Source organism: Podarcis liolepis, assembly GCF_965112155.1.
Source record: "Podarcis liolepis genome assembly, chromosome: 2".
Classification (NCBI taxonomy): Eukaryota; Metazoa; Chordata; class Lepidosauria; order Squamata; family Lacertidae; genus Podarcis; species Podarcis liolepis.
This window is the reverse complement of record NC_139555.1, coordinates 124,183,574-124,198,198: the sequence shown is the minus strand read 5'-3', so window position 1 is coordinate 124,198,198 and position 14,625 is coordinate 124,183,574. Positions and strand designations below refer to the sequence as shown.

Genomic DNA, 14,625 nt, shown 5'->3' with positions numbered 1-14,625 from the left:
CTCACCAGATCTCTCGGAGGCCCCTGGGAGGGAACGGTCAGAGGCTGTGAGGACGGATGCAGGAGACAACCTGACCAGGTCAACTGTCCATCTTCCCCCTTCCATCCTCGCTCGGTTTACAGATTCAGTCTCTTTCATCCTTCCTGAGGAGTCGGGAAGCCACCACAAACTGCAGGGTCCTGGGAGAGAGGAAGAAACAAAGGGAGCCTCAGAGGCCCTGCAGGGATTCTCCTGCCCTAGATATTCCCCTGCTCCTGGAGAAGCACAAATGGGGCAGCCCCTTCCCAACACAAACCCCATTTGAAACATCTACAGTGATTCCCATTTAATCTATTTGCACCTCACCCCACTTCTAAAGGCTGGCATGGTATGCACACTAGTGACCTGAGAGTGGACTCCATTGAACTCAGTGGGGCTTATGGATAGAACTTGGTGCAAAAACCAGGCACCATGCTGTCCCCAAGCCTGAAAACTGCAGCCCCAGAGCATGGGCAGAATACAGCCGAGTAGCTATTACATGTAGGTGCCCCCACGTCTCAGTGCAAGAGATGCCTTAGCAGTTGAGCTGGCTGGGCCCCAAACCTCTTTCTGCTCATCATTAGAGCTGCTGAGAGACCCTAGAAGGTTGGGAATAGGATCTGGCTCCTGCTGTTTCTTAGCCACCTCCTCATTTTCCTTATTCACGCAAAATGGAGTGATTTTTGGTTGTGCTTTCTTTAGAGAAGCTCTCTTTGGAGCAGGGCCGGTGGCACTCGGGGGGGAGACCAGAAATTTTTTAACCCCTCCAGGTCAACACCATCTTTCCCCTTAATTCCGTATCATGTTTCCTTATACCAGGGGTCTGATACTCTGGTTTCACCTCAGATCGTATAAATCTCCTTATACCATTCATAGCAATTAAAGCTTTTCTAACTTTAGTCTGCAGCAACTTCTGTGTCATTCACTTAGTGTTCTGCAGAATGTGGAGGCTAGACTGGTGACTGCTGCTGGAACCATGTAAGACCGCTCCTAAAGGATCTACTTTCAAAGTGTTGGTGGTGACCTTTAAAGCCCTAAACGGCCTTGGCCCAGGATACCTGAAGCAGCATCTCCACCCCCATCATTCAGCCTGGACCCTGAGGTCCAGCACCAAGGGCCTTCTGGTGGTTCCCTCAGTGAAAGAAGAGAAGTTGCAGGGAAGCAGGCTGAGGGCCTTCTTGGAAGTGGCGCCCTCCCTGTGGAACACGCTCCCATCACTCATGTCAAGGAGATGAGTAACTATGTAACCTTTAGGAGACACCTGAAGGCAGCCCTGTATATTGTATGTGCTGGAAGCCGCCCAGAGTGTCTGGGAAAACCCAGTCAGATGGGTGGCAGGTAAATATTGTTATTATTGTTATTATTATTATTATTATTATTATTATTCATACAGGATGCTGATGGCGTTGCAGCTTCACCCCAGTGCCTTGCCAGGGCAGGAGGGGCTTGGTCTTCCTAAAAATATTGAGCTGAGCAAGGCTGGATGCAGCTCCTGCTGCCAAGAGTGGCACATGCCAGTCTGTGCACTGGCTCTGCTGGGAGGGGGCAGATGTTTAGCTGCTGATCCATCACAAGGTTGGAAACCAGATCTCACCCGGCCCTAGGGACTCCTCCCAAGAATCCTGGGAGCCAGAATTGGTTCAGGACCCTGAGAGGTGCAAGGAGACAGCTTCAGCCCTGCTGCCCAAAGACTGCAATTCCCAGAGTGGTCACCAATCCCCCCTTCTTGCCAGGGAACTCTGGGAATTGTATTTGGGTAGAGGGTGGGAGAGGGTCTCCCCTCCAGTCTCCACACTTGGGGGGGGGTGTATCTCCCCACTCCACAGGGCTTCTCCTTCCTCGGATTCCATGGACGCTTATTTTTCTTATTTTTAAAAATATTATTTTTATTATTTATTTTATCCAAAGGAAGAACAGAGTTGCAGACCTGCTGGACACTCAGCCCCTCCCTGGCTCGGCGGAGAGGAATTGGGGGCAGGACCCTCTGCTCCCTGACTTGGGGGTCATCTCCCCCCCCCCATGGATGAGCTGAACGGGGTGGGGATGTCTCCTCCCTTGCAGCCCTGGGACCCCCTTCTCCCCGCTGCACCCCAAGGGGGAAGAGAGAAGAGACTCACCGGATTCCAGGAGGGGCACCGAGGAAGTTTTTGCAAAGCAGAGAGAACAAAGCAGCCTCCTCTTTGCTGGCAGGAAGGGACTGGGCAGGGAGGGGCTTCTGCTGGGGAGGACCTTGCCCCCCTCCACCGCCCTCCCCTTCCTGTCCTCTCTAGGAATCCAGCTCTGCTCCTTTTAACCCTTGGCAAGCCGAGGGCACCGAGACCGCCCCATCCTCCCTCTCCCTGCCTGCTTCTGCGCTCTAGGGCTGCCCTCCCTTCTCCATCTGGGCCAAGGACTCTGCATCAAGGGCCCCTGGGGGTGCAGGACAGGGGAGCATCTCTTGGCCCCCCAGGGAAAGAGAAACGCGTGTGTGTGTGTGTGTGTGTGTGGAGGGTAGATTTCCAAGGAGACCTTTCTGGTCCCCAACTTCGCAGCCGGATCCCACGTACCCTGCCCGTGGGTCCCAGGGAAGACGCTTCCAGGAAAGGCCCTTTCAAAGTAAGCATCCAGATGCACAGGGCAGAATGGTAACGGGGAACCCCCACCTCCCTTGTAGTTCATCTGGGGAGCCCTGACAGCGGAGACGAGCGCCCCAACCCCACAGTCGCCTATTGACTGGACAGAACCGTCCAGGGGTCCTTTTGCTTTTGAATATCCCAGTGTTATTGTGCGTGGGGGGAGGGTAATCTCCTGCGCGGGAGGGGCTTCATCCTGCCATGCAAGCCCTGCAGATGTTGGGTTCCCACTTTGCAGCTGGATTGCATAGATCCGGGGCCCAGTAAGGGCCCTTTTTGGGGGGGCCTCCCTTCCTCATCACTGCATCTTCATCTCTTTGTCCTCTCTGCCCAGGCGACTGTGGGGTTGGGGCGCTTGTCTCTGCTGTCAAGCCGAGGGAGCCGGCGTTTGTCCGCAGACAGCTTTTCCGGGTCACGTGGCCAGCAGGACTCAACCGCTTCTGGCGCAATGGGGTACATTGGTGAAGACCAGAGTGCACAGAAATGCCACAACTGCTTGTACTGGTATGTTTTTGAAGGAAAAAGGTAAAAGGCGGATCTAGACGGATCCTCGTGAACTCATATGATTTTTTCATTCAAATTAAATAAAACCACCATGATACTGTAGACTATGTCTTACTCTGTAGACAGCATCAAAAATATCACGTGCCCACTATTTCATGGGGCCGCAGGGGCGCAAAAACATGGTTAAAAAACATGGATCCTCATGTACCCTCATGATTTTTGCACAAGACCAGCCCAAAGTCACCATCAGATCAAACATCATGGCCAGGGGCACAGCCTGCACCACAAAAATCACAGATCCACGACTTCCTAGCAAATCCATGGCCCAAAAACGTGGTTTTGAATCACGGATCCTCATGGATCCTCACGCTTTTTGCATTGGGCCAACCCAAACTCACCGTCAGATCACACATGTCCAGGGGCACAGCCTGCGCCATGAAAATCACAGATCCACGGCTTCCTGGCCACTCCGTGGTCCAAAAACGTGGTTTTGAATCACGGATCCTCATGGATCCTCACGCTTTTCGCATTGGGCCAACCCAAACTCACTGTCAGATCACACGTCATAGCCAGGGGCACAACCTGCACCTCAAAAATCACAGTTCCACTGGTTCCTGGCCATACCGTGGCCCAAAAACGTGGTTTTGAAGCACGGATCCTCATGGATCCTCACACTTTTGCACTGGGCCACCCCTAAATCACTGTCAAATCACACTTCATGCCATGGGGCATAGCTTGCACCGCAAAAAAACTCGGATCCAAGGGTTGCTGGCCATACCGTGGCCCAAAAACGTGGTTTCGAAGCATGGATCCTCATGGATCCTCACGCATTTTCCATTGGGCCAACCCAAACTCACTGTCAAATCACACATCATGGCCAGGGCCACAGCCCGCACCACAAAAAACTAGGATCCACGGCTCCCTGGCAACACCATGGACCAAAAACGTGGTTTTGAAGCACGGATCCTCATGGATCATCACACTTTTTGCATTGGGGAACCCCAAATTCACCCTTTATTCAAATATCTTGTACATAACCACAGATCTGACCACAAACATCATGGATCTACTGCTTCATGGCCCTGGCCAGATGCTACCCTGGATATATTGGCCAATTTTTAGGTGGGTGTGCTGGGATGGAGGAAATGGAGTCGGCTTAATCTCTATCCATTAAAGCTGGGCGCCCAATGGCTGGGCCAGAATGATTTCAGTTCGGTTTGCCAGCTCCCAGCTCTTCATGGGGCGCAATAGTCACCTGTAGCTGCCATCAGGAGTCCCTTTTTGATCCTGGATGCTTCTGTCTCTATGGAGGCATTGGTCACAAATGTAGCCAAACTGGAATTTTTGAATCTATGTCAGGTTAGGCAATCGGTACTTATTCGGGTGAATATAAATCCTGCGTCCAGTCAGGCTTCCCTGCGCAGGAAGCTCTGACCTGGCAAGAGAGCAGAGTAGCAGCAGCGGTCCTGCGTCCGTGTGAGAAAGGGATAAATCAAGTCCAAAGACAGTTCGGTTCTTATCTCTAGAAGCGTTTATTTACAAGCCATAAATCAGTCTCTTTCCATCAGAGCATTCCGACATTTCTCTGTGCTTCCAAAAGCACACAGCTTCTTCACAGCGTCTCTCAGTCAGAAGTAAACGCAACTCTGCTCAGTGTCACAGACTGTGACGCACTTCTCTGCCTTAAACTCCTCCCAGATACAGGACACCATGGAGTTTTAACCCTGTCAGTTCCAAACTCCACAGTACTGTACCTGTCCCTTTCCAACCTAGCCATGGTGATCCATGCAGTAGTCACCTGCAGACTAGACTACTTTAACTTGCTGTACACCTGAGCCGGGGAGCGCAGGGTATAATTGTGATAGAGAGTGAGAGAGATGCAGGGCTACCCTTGAGACTGCTCCAGAAACTCCATATGGTCTAAAATGCAGATGCATGAGTTCTTACTTGGACTTTGTGGAACATTCAGTTGGTTGTTCATCAGCTGGATTGGCTCCAGGTGGAGTATCAAATCAGGTTCAATGTTTTGGTGCTAATCTTTAAAGCCCTAAACAGTCTGTGACCTTTCTTATCTGTGGGAATTATCTTCCAATACACCCCCCATGAGTGTGACGCTCATCTAACAGCAACCTACTGGAGGTCCCTGGCCCAAAACATATCCAGCTGTCCTCAACCAGAGCCTTTTTGGTGGAACGCTTTGTCTAATGAGACCAGGGCTCAGTGCAATCTATCTCAGTTCTCTCACTTGTCATGGTGAATGGGCTTGCACATTCCTATGACCCTTGTGAGTGAAGCGGTTGGGAATCTCGTACTCCCAGCAGGGTCACCCAAGGCGGTAAGGTCAAAGAAAATCAAATATGCTCAGAGTCCTGTAGTGATTTCATGCTCTTTATTGCAGCTTGTAAAATAGTGACTGAATTTCCCCCCAAACTTCAGGCTTTTATATACATTATTTACACAATGAGTCCCGTCTGACTGGCTGATTCTGCTTCCCTCCTGGAGCCTGATTGGTCTTTTCCTGCAAGCCAATCAGTTCTTGCATTCTAGGATCCTACTTGCCTATTGTTCTAGCATCCAAGCTTAGTACATAACAGGGAAGGAGCTAGACAAAGAATGATCCAAGAAGTCCTCAACGGCAGAACAGGTGGGTGATAACAAGCAGTGTGTTACAACGGCTCTGAAGGCGGATGAAGGCTGCAGCAGATAGGATCCACCAGTTTGTCGTGACTACTCAAGCCATCAGAACACAGCCCTACTGCAAAGACGGTGCGTTGGTAAGCGTGCACTGATCTACACACATAAAACAAATTCACGCACAGGCATCTTCCAAAAACCCAACCCAGCCCCCCAAACCCTCCCCCCATGGCAATCACTAAATGGCTACGGGGGCAGGAATGTGAAGACCCTAGTCATGAACCAACACATGGGCGTTCAGTCATTCTGACTCAAGGAATGAGGCAGTTGAGCAGCTCAGCAGCTGTATCCATGACTGAGCAGCCCTTTTTAGGATCCACGATGCTCACACCGAAAAGGGGAAGGGGCTGGAAAGGGTGCCCTAAACATAGTCTCCCTTTTTCCCTGACTGGATTACCGTGCCGAGGTGGAATCTCTTTTCCCATAGTTTGAATCCATTATTCTGCATCCTAGTCTCTAGAACAGCAGAAAACAAGCTTGCTCCCTCTTCAACATGACATCCCTTCAAATATTTAAACATGGCTATCATGTCACTCCCCTTCATGGATCACTGCCTTGCCGTGGCGAAGGGGCTTGAAGAACTCAGAGAAGCTATGAACTATGCCGAGCAGGGCACACAAGATGAACAGGTCATAGTGGAGAGTTTTGACCAAACGTGATCCACCTGGAGGAGGAACCGGCAAACCACTCCAGTATCCTTGCCAAGAAAACTCCATGGACAAAGACAACAGGCATATAAAAGTTATGACACTGGAAGATGAGCCCCTCAGGTCGGAAGGCGTCCAACATGCTACTGGGGAAGAGCGGAGGGCAAGTACAAGTAGATCCAGAGCTGATGAAGCGGCTGGGCCAAAGCCGAAAGGACGCTCAGTTGCGGATATGCCTGGAAGCGAAAGGAAAGTCCAATGCTGTAAAGAAAAATATTGCATAGGAACCTGGAATGTAAGAACCATGAACCTGGGTAAGTTGGAGGTGGTCAAAAATGAGATGGCAAGAATAAATATTGACATCCTGGGCATCAGTGAACTAAAATGGACGGGAATGGGCGAATTCAGTTCGGATGACCATCACATCTACTACTGTGGGCAAGAAACCCGTAAAAGAAATGAAGTGGCCCTCATAGTCAACAAAAGAGTGGCGAAAGCTGTACTGGGATGCAATCTCAAAAATGATAGAATGATCTCGATACGAATCCAAGGTAGACCTTTTAACATCACAGTAATCCAAGTTTATGCACCAACTACTGCTGCTGAAGAAACTGAAATTGACCAATTCTATGAAGACTTACAACACCTTATAGAAGTGACACCAAAGAAGGATGTTCTTCTCATTATAGGGGATTGGAATGCTAAAGTAGGGAATCAAGAGATAAAAGGAACAACTGGCAAGTTTGGCCTTGGAGATCAAAATGAAGCAGGGCAAAGGCTAATAGAGTTCTGTCAAGAGAACAAGCTGGTCATCACAAACACGCTTTTCCAACAACACAAGAGACGACTCTACACATGGACATCACCAGATGGGCAGCATCGAAATCAGATTGATTATATTCTCTGCAGCAAAAGATGGAGAAGCTCTATACAGTCAGCAAAAACAAGACCTGGAGCTGACTGTGGCTCAGATCATCAGCTTCTTATAGCAAAATTCAAGCTTAAACTGAAGAAAGTAGGAAAAACCACTGGGCCGGTAAGATACAACCTAAGTCAAATCCCTTATGAATACACAGTGGAAGTGATGAACAGGTTTAAGGATTTAGATTTGGTGGACAGAGTGCCTGAAGAACTATGGATGGAGGCTCGTAACATTGTACAGGAGGCAGCAACGAAAACCATCCCAATGAAAAGGAAATGCAAGAAAGCAAAGTGGCTGTCCAACGAGGCCTTACAAATAGCGGAGGAGAGAAGGCAAGCAAAATGCGAGGGAGATAGTGAAAGATACAGGAAATTGAATGCAGATTTCCAAAGAATAGCAAGGAGAGACAAGAAGGCCTTCTTAAACGAGCAATGCAAACAAATAGAGGAAAACAACAGAATGGGAAGAACCAGAGATCTGTTCAAGAAAATTGGAGATATGAAAGGAACATTTCGTACAAAAATTACCATAATAAAAGACAAAAGTGGAAAGGACCTAACAGAAGCAGAAGACATCAAGAAGAGGTGGCAAGAATACACAGAGGAACTATACCAGAAAGAAATGGATGCCTCGTACACCCCAGGTAGTGTAGTTGCTGACCTTGAGCCAGACATCCTGGAAAGTGAAGTCAAATGGGCCTTAGAAAGCACTGCAAATAACAAGGCCAGTGGAAGTGATGGTATTCCAGCTGAACTATTTAAAATTTTAAAAGATGATGCTGTTAAGGTGCTACACTCAATATGCCAGCAAATTTGGAAAACTCAGCAGTGGCCAGAAGATTGGAGAAGATCAGTCTACATCCCAATCCCAAAGAAGGGCAGTGCCAAAGAATGCTCCAACTACCGCACAATCGCACTCATTTCACACGCTAGCAAGGTTATGCTTAAAATTCTACAAGGAAGGCTCAAGCAGTATGTGGATCGAGAACTCCCAGATGTGCAAGCTGGATTTAGAAGAGGCAGAGGAACCAGAGACCAAATTGCAAACATGCGCTGGATTATGGAGAAAGCTAGAGAGTTCCAGAAAGACATCTACTTATGCTTCATTGACTATGCAAAAGCCTTTGACTGTGTCGACCACAGCAAACTATGGCAAGTTCTTAAAGAAATGGGAGTGCCTGATCACCTCATCTGTCTCCTGAGAAATCTCTATGTGGGACAAGAAGCTACAGTTAGAACTGGATATGGAACAACTGATTGGTTCAAAATTGGGAAAGGAGTACGACAAGGCTGTATTTTGTCTCCCTGCTTATTTAACTTATATGCAGAATACATCATGCGAAAGGCTGGGCTGGATGAATCCCAAGCTGGAATTAAGATTGCCGGAAGAAATATCAACAACCTCAGATATGCAGATGACACAACCTTGATGGCAGAAAGTGAGGAGGAATTAAAGAACCTTTTAATGAGGGTGAAAGAGGAGAGCGCAAAATATGGTCTGAAGCTCAACATCAAAAAAACGAAGATCATGGCCACTGGGCCCATCACCTCCTGGCAAATAGAAGGGGAAGAAATGGAGGCAGTGAGAGATTTTACTTTCTTGGGCTCCATGATCACTACAGATGGTGACAGCAGCCCGAAATTAAAAGACGCCTGCTTCTTGGGAGAAGGGCAATGACAGGCCTAGACAGCATCTTGAGAAGTAGAGACATCACCTTGCCAACAAAGGTCCGTATAGTTAAAGCCATGGTTTTCCCAGTAGTGATGTATGGAAGTGAGAGCTGGACCATAAAGAAGGCTGATCGCCGAAGAATTGATGCTTTTGAATTATGGTGCTGGAGGAGACTCTTGAGAGTCCCATGGACTGCAAGAAGATCAAACGCATCCATTCTTAAGGAAATCAGCCCTGAGTGCTCACTGGAAGGACAGATCGTGAAGCTGAGGCTCCAGTACTTTGGCCACCTCATGAGAAGAGAAGACTCCCTGGAGAAGACACTGATGCTGGGAAAGATGGAGGGCACAAGGAGAAGGGGGCGACAGAGGACGAGATGGTTGGATAGTGTTTTCGAGGTTACCAGCATGAGTTTGACCAAACTGCGGGAGGCAGGGGAAGACGGGAGTGCCTGGCGTGCTCTGGTCCAGGCGGTCACGAAGAGTCGGACACGACTAAACGACTAAACAACAACAAATCATGTCACTCCTTAATCTTCTCTTCTCTAGATTAAACAAATCCAGCTCCCTACTTCTCTCCTCATAGCGCTTGGATTCCAGACCTTTTACATTTTGGTCACCCTCCTCTGGACATGCTCCAACTTGACAATATCCTTCTTCAACTGGACACAGTATTTCAGGTGTGGTCTGACCAACCAGAATAGTGTGGTGGCATTCCTTCACTTGATCTAGACACTATACTCCTATTGATGCAGCCCAGAATTGCATTGGTGTTCTTAGCTGCCACATCACACTGTTGACTCATATTCAGCTTGTGGTTGACTAAGACTCCCAGATCCCTTTCACAGGTACTGTTGTCAAGCCAAGTGTCCCCCACCTGTGCATTTCATTTTTTCTATCCAGGTGGAGTACCTTACATTTCTCCCTATTGAACTCCATATTGTTGGTTTTGGCCCAGCTCTCTAGGCTATTCAGGTCATTTTGAATTCTGACCCTGTCCTCTGGTGTATTAGCAACCCCTCCCAGTTTGCAGTCATTTGCAAATTTGATTAGCACGCCCTCTATTCCATCATCCAAATCATTTATAAAAATATTGAATAGCACCAGGCCCAGGACAGAACCTTGTGGAACCCCAATAGTCATTTTTCCCAGGATGAAGGTGAGCCACTGATGAGCACTCTTTGGGTTCAGCCCATCAACCAATTACAAATCCACCTAACAGTAGCTTTGTCTAGCCCACATTTTACTAGTTTTTTTGCAATAATATCATGGGGGACCTTTTCAAAGGCCTTACTGAAGTCAAGGTAAGCTGGTACAAGGGAAAGCAGGATTGTAATTACCGTAAAAATTACTGATCACTTTGGATCAGCAGTCTCAACCTAACCCGCTACGTGGGGAGAGTCACATGTTCCTTTGGAAGGCAAGTGGAATACAGTGTGATATACTGACAGCTGTTTTAAAAGATGTAACTGTAACTTAAAATCCAGTATCAGAAAAAAATAAAAATAGATGGTCCCTGTGTGGATAGTCAAGTCTGCACGATGGGGTTCTAAAATCAGTCCTGAAAGTAGATTGAGAATGACTCATGCATAGCTTTTGCTCTGCCATTAACAAGGTGAGCTGAAGCAAATTCTTTTTTTTTTCTTTTTTAGTAAATTTTTATTAGAATTTTTTTTAAAAGGTTACAGAAAAAAAGAAAAAATATAAGTCAAAACAGAACAATCAAAAAGGAAAAAGAAAGAACAATACATAAGAAAACAAATATCATCCAAGAACAAAAAAATAAAAATAAAATAAAGAGAAACAAGTCAAACCTTTACATCACTTGCTTTCATTCGCTTACTTCCTTGACCTCCTCACACCTCCCATTTTTGTATTCTAATTCAGTTAGATATTTCAGCAAATCCTTTCCAGCTTTGTTTTTATCTTAATAATTTATCTTAATATACTGTGATTTTACATTCTCTTTCACCAATTCATTTTTGCTTAATCCTTTATATCTTTTCTGCTAAAACCACATGGTTTTATTCCAACATCTTTCTAACATTCCTTAATTTTACAATATTTCTGAAAATAAACTTTAAATTTTTTCCAATCTTCTTCCACCGACTCTTCTCCTTGGTCTCGGATTCTGCCAGTCATCTCAGCCAGTTCCATGTCGTCCATCACCTTCATCTGCCATTCTTCCCGGGTGGGTAGATCTTGTGTTTTTCAATACTTTGTGATAAGTATTCTTGCTGCTGTTGTGGAGCTGAAGCAAATTCTTGGCTCCCTTTGGGCTTAGCAATATTTCCTACAGCATTCATGTTGAAGGGCATTGGAGAGTTAGGTGAGGGACACTTTTCTGTTTTTCCATCAAGCCCCCAGACAAGAATGCTACAGCATCAGCCCCAAACACTCAGTCTCATAACAAAAAATACCCAACAGGGTTAGGGCTGAGGGTAGGGGAAGTACAATCATGATCTTTCCAGTCCTCTAGAAGCTGACCCTTTTGGTCATTTTGGTCATGGAGCCAAATATCTGTTCCCAAGTTTAAAGAGTCTAAACTCTGCATCCAAGAGTATTAAAAGAACTCCAGGTCATAGAATCAGAATCATAGAGTTGGAAGAGACCTGGCAGATGTGAAAACAAACTGGGCCAAAACAAGATGAATTTTAACAGGGAGAAATGTAAAGTATTGCACTTGGGCAAAAAAAATGAGAGGCACAAATACAAGATGGGTGACACCTGGCTTGAGAGCAGTACATGTGATCTAGGAGTCTTGGTTGACCACAAACTTGACACGAACCAACAGTGTGACGCGGCAGCTAAAAAAGCCAATGCAATTCTGGGCTGCATCAATAGTATAGCATCTAGATCAAGGGAAGTAATAGTGCCACTGTATTCTGCTCTGGTCAGACCTCACCTGGAGTACTGTGTCCAGTTCTGGGCACCACAGTTCAAGAAGGACACTGACAAAGTGGAGCGTGTCCAGAGGAGGGCAACCAAAATGGTCAAAGGCCTGGAAACGATGCCTTATGAGGAACGGCTAAGGGAGCTGGGCATGTTTAGCCTGGAGAAGAGGAGGTTAAGGGGTGATATGATAGCCATGTTCAAATATATAAAAGGATGTCACATAGAGGGAGAAAGGTTGTTTTCTGCTGCTCCAGAGAAGCGGACACGGAGCAATGGTTCCAAACTACAAGAAAAAAGATTCCACCTAAACATTAGGAAGAACTTCCTGACAGTAAGAGCTGTTCGACAGTGGAATTTGCTGCCAAGGAGTGTGGTAGAGTCTCCTTCTTTGGAGGTCTTTAAGCAGAGGCTTGACAACCATATGTCAGGAGTGGTCTGATGGTGTTTCCTGCTTGGCAGGGGGTTGGACTCGATGGCCCTTGTGGTCTCTTCCAACTCTATGATCCTATGATTCCATGATTCTATGATTTCATGACAATGGGTATAATTTAAAATTTAAAAATTGTAGGAGAAAATTTAAAAATTGTAAGAACATAATACATGTATGTAAGAAATCCTAAACTCGAATAAAATAAAATAAATTTTAAATAAAGAAAGTAATGCAAAACAGATTAATCAATTCGACTTTTAAAAACAACTCCTAAAACAGCAATTTAACATGAATTTTACTATCTAACGAGAGCATTGATCCATAAAATGAAAGCAATAATCAATGTACCGTACTATAAAAGAAAGAAGGCAGTACTTTAGATTCAAATTAAAATTATTATTTTTTCTTACCTGCACTGATTGATAGACTTTGTTTGGATGGGGGGCTTTTATACATTGCCGCAGTCACACAATCAATCAAAAACAGAGAACAAGCCACAGTCACAAAAATGAAAAAGCCAAATAAAATGTATTGCCTAGAATGCTATTTTTGTTTCAAACACTGCAAATTGCGGACAAGATAGACTGTTTCAAGAAGTGGCAAAAAGATATTTCTAAATTTGTCTGGCAGGGCAAAAAGACCAGAATAAAATTTAAGATATTAACTGATGTAAAAGAAAGGGGGGATTTGCCCTGCCAGACTTCAAACTCTACTATGAATCAGCAGCTTTCTGTTGGTTGAAAGATTGGCTACTTCTTGAGAATACAGATATTTTGGATTTAAAAGGGTTCAACAATACCTTTGGGTGGCATGCATATCTGTGGTACGGCAAGGTTAAAGCTCATAAAGCTTTTAAAAATCAAATTGTCAGGAAAGCATTGTATAATGTCTGGATTAAGTATAAAGATTTGCTGGAAAACAAAACTCCCAGGTGGTTATCTCCAATGGAGGCGAAGGCCGTGAAAAAACTTAATATGGAGTCGAAATGGCCGAAATATTGGGAAATTCTGGAACAAGAGGGGGATAAAGTGAAATTGCAGAGTTTTGAGAAATTGAAAGATAAAGTGCGAGACTGGCTTCACTATTATCAAATAATGGAGGTTTTTAAGTCAGACAGGAAAAATGGTTTCCAGGTGGAAAAGTCGAAATTGGAGGCAGAACTGTTAGAGTCCAAAACTAAGAACGTGTCAAAAATGTATAATTTGCTGTTGGAATGGAATACACAGGATGAAATAGTTAAATCAGCTATGATCAAGTGGGCACAAGATATCGGTCATAACATTATGTTTGAGGACTGGGAACGGTTGTGGACCACCGGTATTAAATTCATGGCATGTAACGCCTTAAAAGAAAATACTATGAAAATGATTTATAGGTGGTACATGACCCCAGTCAAGCTTGCAAAAATTTACCACTTGCCTGATAATAAGTGTTGGAAATGTAAAGAGACTGAAGGTACATTCTTTCACCTTTGGTGGACGTGCCCAAGGATTAAGGCTTTCTGGGAGATGATTTATAATGAAATGAAAAAGGTATTTAAATATACCTTCCTGAAGATACCAGAGGCCTTTCTCCTGGGTATGGTCGGCCAATTGGTGTCAAAGAAGGATAGAACATTTTTTATGTATGCTACAACAGCAGCAAGAATACTTAGCGCAAAGTATTGGAAGACAGAAGAACTACCCACTGTGGAAGAATGGCAAATGAAAGTTATAGACTATATGGGACTGGTAGAGATGACCGGCAGAATCCGAGACCAGGGAAAAGAGACGGCGGAAGAAGATTGGAAGAAATTTAAAGACTATCTTAAGAAATATTGTAAAATTGCTGAATGTTAAGACGATGTTGATTCTGAAATTAAGTGGTTGTTATCTGTAATCATTATGTAAATATGAAAAGGTCAAAAATTTGAATAGAAATTAGGGGAAGGATTTGTTGAAGAGAATTAATTAGAGATTGGAATGCAGTAAGGGGAGGTATGAGGAGGTCAGGAAAGTAAGTTTCATGAACATAAGGGAATGAAGTTATACATGTGGTTTTTTGTTTTTTGTATGTATTTTTGTCTTTTTTGTTTTTTGTGATATTTATGTTATAAAATTTGTGAAAATGCCAATAAATATCTTATTAAAAAAAAGGAACGGCTAAGGGAGCTGGGCATGTTTAGCCTGGAGAAGAGGAGGTTAAGGGGTGATATGATAGCCATGTTCAAATATATAAAAGGATGCCACATAGA

At 45.3% G+C, this 14,625-nt stretch overlaps 2 protein-coding genes across 2 annotated transcripts in view; one reads left to right on the top strand and one right to left on the bottom strand.

Moving 5' to 3' along the window:
- LOC310699299 (vomeronasal type-2 receptor 26-like) overlaps positions 1–14,625 on the top strand; it is a gene marked incomplete at its 3' end in the record, with an annotated part of 299,229 nt that overhangs the window by 160,878 nt on the left and 123,726 nt on the right. The gene's annotated exons all lie outside the window — the stretch shown is intronic.
- LOC310701475 (uncharacterized protein) overlaps positions 1–14,625 on the bottom strand; it is a 73,512-nt gene that overhangs the window by 16,762 nt on the left and 42,125 nt on the right. The window contains exons 2-3 of the mRNA XM_083492408.1: positions 2,136–2,247; positions 6–179 (exon numbers count right to left, since the gene is read on the bottom strand). Coding sequence (XP_083348534.1) covers positions 6–138 — 133 coding nt within the window. The 5' untranslated portion in view covers positions 139–179; positions 2,136–2,247. The remainder of the gene's footprint in view (positions 1–5; positions 180–2,135; positions 2,248–14,625) is intronic.